Source organism: Myotis davidii, unplaced genomic scaffold (genome assembly GCF_000327345.1).
Source record: "Myotis davidii unplaced genomic scaffold, ASM32734v1 scaffold889, whole genome shotgun sequence".
Taxonomy (NCBI): Eukaryota; Metazoa; Chordata; class Mammalia; order Chiroptera; family Vespertilionidae; genus Myotis; species Myotis davidii.
The window spans coordinates 604,984-620,013 of NW_006299519.1; the positions used below are offsets into that span (position 1 = coordinate 604,984).

A 15,030-nucleotide genomic window follows, 5' to 3' on the forward strand; every position below is an offset into this window, starting at 1 on the left:
AGAAGGAGCAGATGCTTGTGGTAATGGTGGAAATCTAGGAGAACTGTGCAATCATAAGTACTTTTGAGTCCTCTGCTTGTATCATGTATCCTATTGGTCAAAGCAGGTCACATGCCTCAATGTCATTGGGCTGAGAAATAGACTCCTTCCTTGGTGGGGGGAGCAGGAGAGGCAGAGAAATTGTTTGTAATAACCTAATTACCATAAAGGCTCTGGGTTGTTTCCTTAGACGTTGGGCTCTTGATCTTTGAGATCAATGATAAAGAGACTCTAACTCATGAATATATATATACTCATGGGGTTATTCAGAGCATCCTTTTAGAGCTTTGCCACTCAAACCCATCCCACACTCATGTGCCCCCACATTTCCTAAGCACAAATGCATCAAATGGGAGCAGAGACATTTGAGTAGAGCCAAGATTTAAAATGTATAGGGGGGCATAGACATCTCCCCAGATGGTAAACAATGTGGCTGGGGAGAAAACCACCAATAATAGTCATCAAATTGGAGGCTCTGAAGGTCTCAGACATCTTAAACCTTTAGAATCCCCTTAAAATACCCAGACAGCTATGCATTCACTTTCACAGAAGTGTATGCATGCATGTGTATGTATGCACGTGAGCATACGCACACACACACTTTCCCTGCAAATGTAGTTCCTTTCCTTAGTCTAAATTTCCTGGATTTCTCGTATATATGCATTTAAATATGGAACTGCATAAGTAAAAGAAGTGCTGGTAGCATGAGCCTCCCCACTCCCCACTCCCCACCAAATGACCAGGTTTCTGGATTTCAGAGAAGGAGGACCAGGCCTTCTGCTGGTTCCAGCTGAGCATCCGAAACAGGTGTAGCCAGAGCAGTGATTATTAGTAAGTTCCCACAGTTGGTATGCCCCCTACTGTTAGGTACTATCTATTGTGAAAAAGGCCAGACCCTAATAAAACACAAAGGTTTAAGATGTGGGTCATTTTTTTCTTCATCCATCTATAAAGATATATGTAAAGCCTAAGCAGATACTTTGATATTGGCCTTTTATCTGAAAACTAGAGGCCTAGTGCACAAAATTTGTGCACAGGTAGGGTTCCTAGGCCTGACTGGCGATCAGAGCTGATCGGTGCCTTCTGGCTTCCAGCTAGGGCCTCCCTTCCCTGGCTGCCAACTGCCCACCAGGGTCTTCCTTTGTTCTGCTCTGCCCTCTGGTGGTCAGCACACGTCATAGTGAGCGATAGAACTCCTAGTCTCCCAGTCAAACTCCTGTGGCGACATTTTGCATATTAGCCTTTTATATATAGAGAGATATCCCCAGGAAATTTTTTTAAAGGAAAAGGAAAAGTGTGCCCTTGATTTACCCTGAAAAGTTTTCCTCTTTTTAATTTTTATTTACTCTAATTGGAGTTGCCCCATCTTGTTCTTTTCAAACCCACCTCTCTGGTTACTAAGGAAAATCAAGGGCCATCAGAGACCTATAAACCCCCGCAAAAGACCATATGCCCTGCTCCCGAGAAAGGGAAGAAATGAAATGAACACCATTGAGTGACTACTCTATACCTGATCATTTCCCATATATGACCTAGTATAATCTCCACATCAGTTCTATGAAGTATTATTAGCATTACCATTTCTAAATGGGGAAACCAAGGCTTAAGGAAGTTCAAAAATTGACCCCTCAGTCAAATAGCTAAAAAGGAGCAGTGCCTGAATTCAAAGCCAGCTTAGTTTATTTTTTTAAGTTACTATATAGTAAAATCAACATTTTTCCATTTTGATGTGCAGTTTTATGAAATTTAACACATGTATAGATTTGTGTAATCATCACAATCAAGATACAGGAAAATGTTCATTTATGCTACCCTTTTATAGTCACACCCTCCCCCAATCTCTGGCAACCTCTGATCTCATCTCCATCACTATCATTTTGGTTTTTTTTTTTTTTGAGATTGTCATAAATGGAAGAGTATAGTATGTAACCTTTTGGGATAGGCTTCTTTCACTCCCAATGCCTTTGAGAGCCATCCAAGTTGCTATGTGTACCACAGTCCTTTTTTTTTTATTATTGCTGCGTGGTAATATGTGGGATGGATGTAGCACAGTTTGCTTAACCATTCACCCATTGGATGACATATGGGTTATTTCCAGTTTTATTTTGGTTATTGCAAAGAAAGCCAAACTATAAACATTCATATAAAGGGTTTTCTGTGAACATAAGTCTTAATTTATCAAGGATAAATTCCTAGGAGTGGGACTTATGGTTCACATGGTGAGTGTATGTTGAACTTTACAAGAAACTGCCAACACATTTTCCAGAGCGCTATAGCATTCAAAGCCAGTTTTGAACAGTCTGAATCCATGTTCTCACCTCTTCAATCAACTGTCTGTCCAGAGAACAGAGGGGTTTATTGTATCGGGCAAAACTTCCTTTTGGGAGATGTTATTTCCACTTGGGACTTGAAGGAGGCAAAGTCACAAAATTTCATCTTGGACTCGCAAGTTTAACATGGCCTGAACAGATTTTTTGACAGGTGGAAGAGTGAGAAATGGGAATAGAGGGGCAGCGGTGGGGGATATCTCTGGAGAACAGTTGGGAACCTGGTGGTACAACTTGGACCCCAAACCAGGGGAAATTTTGCAGTTTTGGCTAAGCCTTAAACACCAAGTTAAAGATGTAATGCAAAATGCTCTTCCAGTGAAATTGAAGTTGCTGAGAGTTGGAGGGAACAGGAACTATTTGTACTGCAACCTGATCTGCCTCCCTAAACCCGCTACAAAGAACTGTGCCCCCAGGTCATACTTGTAAATCCCTAAGCAAATCTAGGGAAAGTTATGTGAAATGTGTACCCTCCATTGCTCACACTGAAGCTTCTGGGTTTTCAAAATATACAAATTCTATTCACCTCACCCGCTTATGAGCAAACTTCCTGAAAACATGTTGCCAACATAGTTTGACAAAATAACATCAACAGTTTGTAAAGGCTTGAGAGCATAGTCTCAGAGCCACACTTCTCAAGAGGTCAGTGAGGAGTTTTGCTTAGCTGGTCACCTTTTTCATCTAGAACAGGAGGTTTCTTCATATGTGAAGTAAAAATATAAAACAGTTTGAAGAAATGTTTAAAATAAGTATAATTAAGACTCTTAAAGAGATAAAAAAATTCTCATAAAATAAAAATACAAGTTAGGAAAAACATACAGAAATGAAACAAAAAGCAGATTGGAAAGAGAATGAAATAGAAATATTAGAAATTAGAAATATGATGGCTGAAATTAAAAGCTTAACAAAGTAAATTGTAGATCACACAACTGAAAAATCGGTGATTGAAGAGATGAATTTAATTTATCCATATCACACAAAAATGAGATGGAGAAAAAATGGATAAATCTGAAAAAGATATTTAAGAGATATGTAAGATCATTGAAAGGCTCCAATGTATTTCTAATAAGTATTTCAAGAAAGAGAATAAAGACAATGTAATACAATGGAATAATGAAAAATATAATGATTGAGAACAGAACTGAAATTTTTAAAAAGTGAGTGGCCTCAGATTTAAACTGTTACGAAGGTCTCTGTCTCAACTTCTCAACTTTGCTGTTGTGGGATGAAGGCAGCAATAGACACTATGTAAATAAATGGACATGGCTGTATTTCAATAAAATTTTATTTGTAAAAACAGGAGGGCAACAAGCTGAATTAGGCCGGGGGGGTATAATTTGATAATTCCTAATCTAGAGAATTAACTATTGTATATGTTTTCATGTATATTCCTCCAGATATTATATATGTTTTAAATTATATGATTAATAATCAATGGTTAATTGTTTATATATTTGACGCACATTATACACACAAATAACTTTTAAAAAGATATAACTGAATCATACATGACCATACTTGCTCTTCTGAGCACCCACTTTTGGACAACTCAGTATCCATCATTATATCTAAAAAAAAGCTACTCCCCAAACACTGTTGAATGAAGATTCATTCTTCCCAATATACCCCTACATCTCTGGTTTTGATGCTCACATAGTATTTAATTGTATACATGTATCATTATTTATATAACCATGACCCTAGTTTTGAACAAATAGGCTGCATACTAAAAATCTTTTGTTGGCCAAGTCATGTTTTTAATTTAAAAATATTTTTATTGATTTTAGAGAGAGGAAGGGAGAGGGATAGAGACATAGAAACATCAATGAGAGAGAACATCATTGATCAGCTGCCTCCTGCATGGCCCCTACTGGGGGTCAAGCCCACAACCCAGGCATGTGCCCTGACCCGGAATAGAATTGTGACCTCCTGGTTCATGGGCTGACGCTCAACCACGTTTTTACTTACAAATCCAGGCATCATATCAGTCAATACAGTCCGTGCAACTGTGTGGAAAGGCAATTTTCAGCATAAACTGAAGAAGTGTATTTTATAAGAAAAAAACATACCCATGTCTTTGAAATAGCAAACAGATTTAAAAAGAAAAAAGGCTCAGAGGATTAGAAGTCAGAAATTTCAGGTTGTTAGAATCTTAAAAATCTTTTTTCCTAGTATGCCTTTAGGCAGTTCCCCAGGACTTTATGGGTCAGTTTCTCAAACAAATAATAGAATGAAAACAATTGTCATTAGCTCCTGTCACAAAATAGTGCAATTTAAAAAATATATATTAATTACACGTGGTTGCTGTACCAAATGACCACAAACTTGGTGGTTTAAAACAACAGAAATGTATTTTCTTTCAGTTCTGGAATTCAGAATTCTGAAACCAAGGTATAGGCAGGGGCTCTGCTGCCTCCAAAGGCTCTCAGAGAGAATCTTTCCTTGCCTCTTCCAGCTTCTGCTGGCTACAGGCCATCCCTAGCTTGTGGCTGCATTATTTTAATATTTGCCACTGTCTCCAAAAAATCTTCACCTTTGTGTTTGTGGCTTCACCTCTTCCGTCTCTTATTAGGATACTTGTCTTTGTACTTAAGGTCCACGTGGATAATCCAGGAGGATCTCATCTCAAGATCTTTAACTTCATGACATCTGCAAAATTCCTTGTCCCAAATAAAGTCACGTTTACAGGTTCTGGGGGTTAAGATGTAGACATATTTTGAAGCTCACCATTGTTTTTAAATGTTCTGAGTACCCAGGGGGAAATACGTAATCCCTTTGATTCAATCATAAGTGAGCAGAATGTGAATAAAAAAATACTACTTTGTTTTCCCTAGGTACTGTTGTACATTTGAATCATCTCTCTAATTCCTTTTCAGCTCTATTTACATTTTTAAGTGTTAGCAATGAAGGTTATCAGACAAACTAAAACTTTAGTAACTTGGTTTCATACCACTATTTTGTTTGTTTTTCCAAGCGGTCCCTGTTAGAACAATCTGAACAGCAGATTAGGGCAGCTTCTGGCTTGGAGGAACTGCTGCAAATCACACACTTCGAGGACTGGAAGCTGTGGAGATGCCGACTGAAGCTGAAAAGTTTTACCACCCCGGACTCTCGCTCAGCATCCCATCGGTCCACCAGGTTTGCGGCAACTTTCTATGACATTGAAACATTAAAAGGTAGGTGTGTGTGTATATGTGTGTGTGTATATATGTGGCCTGTAAGCCTCAGTGCTGGGTATGTGTGTGTGTGTGTGTGTGTGTGTGTGTGTGTGTGTAGGCCAATTCTTGCTCTTTCTCAGATAGTAACAAATGCACCAACTCTGCCACAAGTTTGAGCAAGGCAGCATGTGTTAGGGAGAGGAACAGGGGGTCTGATTTCATAGCTTTGGTGTTAACAGAGAATCCTACTTTCCTATATCTACTCTTGTTTTCCTATATTAACTCTGCAGAGAAATATATTGAGTATGATTCTGAGATTTAAAAAATCAACACAAAAGAACACTTCAAAATACAGGAGTATATTTAACTCAAAGATGTGAGGGCAAAACACTCCAGAAAGATGGTTTTTAATTTTAAAAAAAATCATTGTGTTTACTTAAAAAATAAAACAACCTTGGCATTCATTAATAAAAAACATTCTACTGCTATACATACATGGATAAAAACTAATAGTTTAGATATAGATTTTTTATTTCTTTGACATTCTATGGTTTTTTAAAGTAAAAAAATGAAAAGTAAAAGTTGGAAGCTAAGTTGTAATAACGTATGCTGGTATTAGTAGCAGAATAATTGATTCTCTCTAGATGAAATAATCTAAACTCCAAACTATAAAATAACATAATTGGAAATAAAGAAAATAGTAAGGTATGGTGGTCCTTTATAAGAAAACCATTGTCTATATGTACTGTGCCATAATGAATAAAATGCATGCAAATAAAATTATGTGGCTTTCAATTAGGTATTTAACTTTATGACATGTCAACATAATTCAAGAAGCCACTGTGGCAGTATTGACCTAGCATTTTTTATTTTTATTTTTATCTTTATTGTTGAGATATTACAGATGTCCACCTCTTTTTCCCCCATTGCCCACCTCTACCCAGTTCCTGCCCCACCCCAGGACCTAGCATTTTAGAATTGATTAAGATATGATTGCTTGCTAATGGTTACATTTATCAAATAATTCAATTTGACCACTAAGCCAAAAATCATTCTTTTCTTTCTTTCTAGAGTTATCATTACTTTTCCCCACTTGTAAAAAGATGACGAGGTTGCACAGGCCGCTGTTGTTGGCTGTGGGGAGGCTTTGTGTAGGCAGGGATAAATCCCTCGGCTGCATCGTGGGCCTCAGTGTAAAGAGGATTCTTTGTGTTTCTGTATGACTGTGTGTCTAAATGAGTGGAGATCATTGGATGGCCTAGAACCCACTTTAGCCAGAGGTTTGAAGCTCTAGTCACTTCTTTGTGGTAAATTAACCTGGACTTTATGAAAGCAAAGAGGTCAGACCTCACCTGAGATCCAAGGCCTTAACCAGATTACCTGTGTAAAGACCTGAGAGAGGCTGGAGATACTCTGTGAAGACGGAGTTAGACAAGCATTACCATAAAACCAAAATTAGGTGATTTTAAAAAGTCAGTGACATTGACAATTCCTAAGGAGGAAACCATAAAAAGTGTAAAAATATTTTTAACAACTCTAAGATATTTCATTATATGGGGGGGGGGGGGGCGTGTCATCTGAAATTTCGACTAAGTTAGAAGCAGTAAATAATCAAAATAATCAAATGGGTGTAGTATATCACTTATAATTTGTTATCAACTCTCCCTCATGGGTTTCAGGTTAATCTTGGAGCCAGAACAGACATACTGGCGGTATGAAGAATAGTAGAGTTATGCAGCCTTTACTCAGTGACATTGGTCATAGTTCCACACAATTTTGATTAAAATCTTACTGCTCCAACTCTCAAAACTTGGTTTTATAAAAAAGCAAATGGAAAACAGTATTTAAGTAGAATTTTAAACAGTAATATCTTCATAATTAAATCACTTGTTTTTTTCTAGGATTCATGATTAATGGTAGTGAGATACCCATATTAACACCTAATTGCATAATTTATCTCTCATATTTATAGACTTCAGGCTCTTTATATAAATATTCAAAAATCATAAATTTAAAAAGGTTTCTTAGGATAAAAGATTTTATTATTTAAAAAAGAGTTTAGGCAAACTGTCTAGTGTATGTAATGTTTCTCAGCTGGCCAAACATCTTGTATTTTGTGACTTTCAGTGATTGAAGAAGCAACATATGAGCAAAATTGCGATTAAGAGGGGGAAAATACGGAAACATGTTTTAAGGGAATAATTTATAGACTACAGTCAGATCTCCAACAATAATATTATGCTTGTGTTCTTTAAGCAGATGTTCCTCTGTCTCTTCTAGTAGAAACATGTTCACATATATGGGAATTTAGAATATTCTGGGGAGAGACCAATACAAATTTTTGAAGATGGGATAAAAATGGAGAAGAATTTATCTATTGCTGCATAACACTTAACCAAAAACTTAGCTGCTTAAAACAACATTTTTTTTAATTTCACAGTTTCTGTGAGTCATAAATGCACACATGGCCTAGATGAGTGTCCCTCCTGGGCCTCTCCAAAGGATGCAGTCAAGGTGTCAGTGTGGGCCACAGGTAGCATCTCGAGGTTCAACTGGGGCAGGGTGTGTTTTCAAGTTCACTTAGTGGTTGTTGGCAGGACTTAGTTAAGCAACCAACAAAAAATGTATTCCTCAATGGTGCTAAAACCTGTGCATTCCTGGCTTCAAGTAGAAGAAATGCTATTCAGCTGTGTCATATAAATTGCTTAATAAATAACACGTTATTTCTTTACACACTTCCATTTACTTCTTAATTGACCAGCTTCTCCAGATGTACCAATGTGGTGATATACAGGATATGGTGTTCTTCACCAAAGAAAAATAAAATTATATTCTAGAAAGGTATTGTGTAAGTGTGAAGGAACAGGTTTTTTCTGTAAACAATCTTTGGTTAAAGGACCAACAAAAAATAACTAGTAAAATAAGGGCTATGACTGTACCTGGCATAACCCTGGCTCACATTGGCATGTCAGGACCGTTTCTTCTGCTGGCCCCAATGAGCTTCCTCTCTGCAGTTATAGATGAGGAATGGCAAAGAACCCAGTGCAGCCCTAGAGAGACGTGTGTGGAGGTCGCCAGTGAGCTGGGGAGGAGCACCAACAGGTTCTTCAAACCTCCCTGTGTCAACGTTTTCCGGTGTGGTGGCTGCTGCAATGAAGAGAGCGTCATCTGCATGAACACCAGCACCTCGTATGTTTCCAAACAGGTATGAGGACACCAGTTAGCATGTCCTCTGCCAAGTCCTAATGATGATAGTGTTGACAGCTGCAACTGAGCTTTTTGCCAAACACTGTGCTAAGTGCTTTGTGTGTGTTGTCTCATTTAATCCATGAAACAAGCTAAAGGGGTATCTTTTTATCCTTCTTTATAGATGAGAAAACTTAGGCTCAGAGAAGTAACTTATGGCAGAGCTGGGCTTCAAATCTAGGTCTGTGAGACTCCAGAGCCTGAATTTTTATCAGTCATTGCCTCTCTGATGCTATAATCATATGGAAGTTACTAGAATAGACATTAAAAGGAATGAAGACAGATGCACTGCCTTGATGATTAGTTAGGTTCTGTGTTGTTCAAATGGAGTGACTGAGAAGAGTTTAAGGGCAGTGGTTCTCAACCTTGGGTGCACATTAGAATCACCTGGGAATCTTTTTAAAACCCTGATTTCTGGGCCTCATCCTCCGGAAATTCTGTTTCTTTGTTACTAATGTTGTGGCCCCACCCCATAACAAAGAAACAGAATTTCTGGAGGATGAGGCCCAGAAATCAGGATTTTAAAAAGATTCCCAGGTGATTCTAATGTGCAGCCAAGGTTAAGAACCACTGGGTTAGGGGAAAAGAGGAAGGGCTGGTGCAGTACCCAGAGCTAGCAAAAGGGGACCTTTTTATATTTTTTTTAATTTATTTTTTTGTTGTTTTTTTCTTTTTTAAAATTTTTTTATTGATTAAGGTATTACATATGTGTCCTTAGCCCCCATTACCCCCCCCCCCCACACACACACATTCATTGAAGAGTAGTTATGGGACCAGAGAGAAAATGAGGAAGAGGGCTGCAGGACTGGCTGGAGGAATGGAGGCCACAGTCAACCCTTAGCCTGGCAAAGAGTGGGGGGTAGAGGGTATGGGTAGGCAAAAAGACCTATAGATGTCATCCATAGATGTCAGTGTCCTGGGACACAGAGCCCAGTGGGGAAGGAAAGAGAGAGAGGATGCCATCTCTGGAGAGGCAAATGGAAAATATCTAGCACAAAAGACATTTGAAAACAATTCTGCAGTCTCCATGAAAGAAATAATTCTTCCCTTTCCATCTCATAAAATCCTTTTTGCTCAGCAGATAAGTTTTTCTTTTTATTGCTACCATATTGTTGCAAAATATAATTGTTGCATAGGAAAGAAGTAATAACAAATTTAGGAAAACATATTAAAAAGCTGTAAGTCAAACTACATTCCTTTTGGCACTATTTTGCAAATTCCTTGTGCATATTCATATATTCATTTAATTATCACATTTGCCTATATAGCCTTTATTCTGTATGCATATGTATATAGTAGCACAATAAAATTACATATGCGCCAAATATATCCATGTTAGGTAATTATCTTAATTAGATATAAAGAATGGAATGTTGATTTGTTTGGCAATAGGTTCTTATCCTTAATTTTGTTCCTCCTACCCCCTAAAATACCCCTTAAACTGTAGAGTTTAATTTTCCAAGTCCTTTTAGAGAATCTCATAACTTGTAAATTCCGACCTCTACTATTTGACAATCAGGTCAAAAAATAATAAGCATGGCTAAGCACCAACTGTCAGAAAAAACAAAGCTTGCATTAATGTAAAAGGCTTTAGTTCATGACCACGTTATTCCCTAGAGCATAGCTGAAAAATTTCGCAAGAAGATGAAATTTATGCAAAGTAAACACTCTAAAAACACTCTCTTACTTAGACTCATGGAATTCCATTACATATTGAAAGGTCAGAATAAACACAATGTTAATGGATTGTTTTCACTTAATAGATAGTTGAGTACTTTATTTTGACTGCTGTACTCAACAAATGATTGGTTTTACAGACTGTACTTAACTGTAAGTGTACAGCAGTTTTTATTTCCAATTATGTATATCTGAACATTTTAATTGTGTTTTTTTTAACTACCTCTCATCCCAAAGTTATGGACTATTTCATGAAATACCTTTCAGAAACAAAGTGAACAAATGAATTCTCTATGTAGAAAAGACTACATCGACTGGTGGTTGAATGGACAGAGTGTTAAAATCAAGTTCAAATTCATTCGTATATCATAGAACCACTCTAGAAACAAAGTAATTGACAGTCCTCTAAATTCTACTTCCCAAGATACCACCTTGCTTCTTCTGGTCACAGCAATTTCATTCCAAAAAGTAATAAAGAATATTCTTAACAGTATCACCTCTGCCTCTAGAATAGACTGGGTTCAAATGTCCACTCTTCTAATCAATAGTTATATGGCCTTAGGCAAGTTGTATAACTTCTCTGTACATCTATTTCTTCACCTGTAGAGGGTTGGGGAGGGTAACAAAAACCCACCCTATAACATTGTAATAAGGAATAAATGAATCTAAAAGTGCTTACAACAGGGCTGGCATATAGAAACAGAACGAATGACATTCATGTTACCAATAATTCAGTGGTTGAGCATGATGATCATGTATCAGTCGGTTATTGTTGTGTGATGCTGCATAATAAACATCCTAAAACTCAGGGGCTTTAAACAACAAAGACTTATTCTTACTCATGTACCTGAGATCTAGTTAGTTTAGAGTAGGCTCCATAGGGCTTGACTCCAAGCTACAGGTTGAATCCAGGTCTGTTCCCTATGTCTTTCAACCCTTGGACCAGCAAGCCTGTCAGATCATTCTCTTCTCATGGCTACAAGCCCTACAAAGTATGCACAGTTCAAGTTTGTAGTTGTGTCATGTCTGCTACCATCCTGTTGACTAAAACAAGTCACATGACCAACTCCAAAGTCAAAGAACAGGAAACTATATTCCTTCAATGGAGACAGTATGAGAAGTGATAAGTAAATTGTTTTTGAACAATAATCTCTTCACCATGGTCTCAAAGAAATTTCATAGGAAAAAGAAAAAAAAAGAAACTTCATAGGTATAATTTCATTTAATCTTTACTATTTACACTCAAATTTAAAGCAGGAGCAAGGAGTAACAGTACCATTTTACAAGGGCACCAGTGGCACAGAAAAATTAGGAGATTTAATGAAGCTTAAATACATGGTAAAATTGGATAAGGCCCCAGTCAGCTGACTCCCAGCCCAGCAGTCTTCTCACTATGTTAGCCTTTATCCTTACTAGTTCTGTTCTTGATGAAAAAAACTTTGCTAAAGTCACTACCATAAAGGACAAAGGCAAAAATGCAAACTGTAGAAATTATTCTTTTAAATATATGTGTATTATTGTTATTTTCTCTACTCTAGCTCTTTGAAATATCAGTGCCTTTGACATCAGTACCCGAATTAGTGCCTGTTAAAGTTGCCAACCATACAGGTTGTAAGTGCTTGTCAACGGCTCCCAGCCATCCATACCCCATTATCAGAAGATCTATTGAGGTCACAGAAGAAAATGGGTAAGCATTTCTTGTATTTGATTAGTACTTTTTCTTGCCTTTGCCTAAACTGTGTGTGTAGAATACTTCATTAATTACAAAGTCATCACTTTCTTTCCAAGTTCTTAATTTTTTAGCTTCTAACTCAGATCTACTGGTAATAACTGTTTGGCAAATATGTTTTTTTTTTTTTATCAGGTGTTAGATGTATATTGCACTAGGACCAAACAACTCAGTGCTTATGAACTTACCATGTCTGCTTATGGACACCTTTGTTCTTAATATGCATAGTCTAATGCAGTTGTAAAACTTCCTTCCAGCCTCAACTTTGGCACATGTTCCCTCATCCCAAAAAAAACACAAACATTAAATAAAACTCATTCTAGGCTGTTTATACATTTCAGTCCCAAAATTAGGAGTGGGAAAAAGGTTTCTGAAGTCATTGGCGAGTGCCAAAATTATCTGCATCTGAGTTTGGAGATTTTCTAACTCTTCCTCTTGAGATTACCAAATGAAAAATTCTTATTTTAAATGAAAATTACTTAAAATTCAATTGACTATGAAATTTTTCTAAGAGTATTTATGACACAAATTATAACACTCTGAAGTGTTCAGGAATCAAAGAGATGAATCATTGATTTGGAAAAAAAATTGAGAAACAAATGAAGGTCAAATTATAAACACTGAATAAAAATATAAACTAGTTGGATACTTAGATCTTGCAAAGGTAAATCAGTAAACACATGTGTGAGTGGCAAGTGAAGGAGTGAGCTGGTGGTTATATGTTACTTAACAGTGAGCTAAGAAGACATCGCTACCTCCCTTAAGCAGAAAAAAAAAGCTCATCTATAAGGAACATTTATCCTCAAGATGTTCCTGCAGTTCTGACCAATGTTCTTTATTTTAACGAAGACAGTGCTTAGGAGCTATGTTAGAACAATATTTACTTTTGGTAAATAGGCTCTGTTGACAGGTAATTTGCATCATTTTAACACAAATCTTCTTAAAGATTATAAATTCCCAAAATTACAGTTTCATTTCCAAAGGTTTCTAAGTAGAATATTTGTAATTACAGAATTACTAATAATATACAGTTCATAAATATGAATTAAGCTAGTTAAAATCTTAACTATTCTCTCTCAGAAATGTATGCAACGTTTTTTAAAATTGTTTCAAAGGTATGATTGCCCTTGAAAGCTTTTAAATCCGGTTTATTTATTTTTCCTAGTTGTTCCCATCCCAAGAAACTCTGTCCTATTGACATGCTATGGGATAGCAGCAAATGTAAATGTGTTTTACAGGAGGAGAATCCACTTGCTGGAATGGAAGGTAATGAGAGCAGTATGAAACAATAATAGTAATAATAAAAATAACAACAATAGCAACTAACATTTATTGAGTGCTTAATATGACCAGGCAATGTTGTAAGGCTTTTATACGTATTAACTCATTATATCCTCACAATAATCCTATAATGTACTATTATTATCCTCTTTTTTACAATCACAAAGTGTACATACTACAATGTCTAGTGATTTTCTCAAGGTCACACAGCTAAAAGTGACAGCTCTCTGTGCTTTAATTATATAGAAAACTCACTAATGCATTATCTGCTTTTTACTATTAAAGAAAAGTCCAAAGCAATTAGAGAATCCCAATACATTTAATTTGAAAGGGGATGGTAACCTTTAATGAAAGCCACTTCAGAACTAAACAGTTAACCACATTTTACTAATTTATTTATATAAAAGTCTCATCAGAAGATAAAGTAATTTTGGATTTCTTGGTTTCTTTTAACTGTGTCATGTGAAAACATGACAGTAATTTGAAAAAAAAAGGGGGGGATAAGAGGAAACTTTTTCTGAAACGAAATCAAATTAAAAGCAAAACACAGCTATTAGACTAAGGGGAATTTGGAACCAAGTGAGATAAGCAACCATCACTACTCATAACTCATAATGCTATGATTTTTGGTGATGAGCATTTGGCTAAAAATGAATGCATTTTTGGTCATTTACCAGAGAACTTGATATGATTCCACTGGAAAAAAATTGTAAGGAATCGTGCAATTTTGAACTTTGCTTGTTATAAACCACGATTTGCAAGCAATCAGTAAGGATTCAACTCTAAGGAATCAGTCCTTAGAAACCATAAGTAATAACTTACTTCCTATATTTCTGTCTGTCAGCATGAAAGTTTAATCCAGGTTTTAAGGGAAACTTAATGGTCATGTAGTTTAAATGCCCATGAAGATCTTGAATGTTATCTACGTCCTTCCCACCAAATGCTCATCCATCCTCTGCTAGACATACATCAGTCATGGGGAAACTCACCACCTACTGAGGCAGCATATTTACTCTGACCATACTCTTATTGCTAGTAAACTATATTGAACCTAAATCTCTCACTCCAGAGCACTACTGTCAATGGAATTACAGTGAGAGTCACATATGTAAATTGAATTTTATAGTACTCACATCAAAAAGGTCAAAATAAACAGGTGAAATGAATTTTCATATATCTTATTTAATCCAACATATCAAAAATTATGTGATTTTAACATGCAATCAATACAAAATTTATTAATGATTTGTCCTCATTTTTTTGTGCTAAGTCTTTGAAATATACTGTGTACTTTATACATACAGCACATCTGTATTTGGAGTTGCAATTTTATGCTCAATATGGTCTGTAGCTACCATGTTGGATAGACCAGATCTAGAGTATCAACTCATTATTTCAGGGTTACCCTATAGAGCAGTGGTTCTCAACCTGTGGGTCGCGACCCCTTTGGGGGTCGAACGGCCCTTTCACAGGGGTCGCCTAAGACCATAGGAAAAAACATATACAAGTACATATTGTTTTGTGATTAATCAATATGCTTTAATTATGTTCAATTTGTAATAATGAAAATATA

The 15,030-nt window shown here is 36.5% G+C and overlaps 1 protein-coding gene across 2 annotated transcripts in view; it reads left to right on the forward strand.

Annotated features, from left to right (window-relative positions):
* FIGF (c-fos induced growth factor (vascular endothelial growth factor D)) overlaps nucleotides 1-15,030 on the forward strand; it is a 29,513-nt gene that overhangs the window by 8,115 nt on the left and 6,368 nt on the right. For both annotated transcript variants that reach the window (XM_006775215.2, XM_006775214.2), the window contains exons 2-5: nucleotides 5,341-5,542; nucleotides 8,539-8,729; nucleotides 11,986-12,134; nucleotides 13,342-13,442. In XM_006775215.2, coding sequence (XP_006775278.1) covers nucleotides 5,341-5,542; nucleotides 8,539-8,729; nucleotides 11,986-12,134; nucleotides 13,342-13,442 — 643 coding nt within the window. The remainder of the gene's footprint in view (nucleotides 1-5,340; nucleotides 5,543-8,538; nucleotides 8,730-11,985; nucleotides 12,135-13,341; nucleotides 13,443-15,030) is intronic.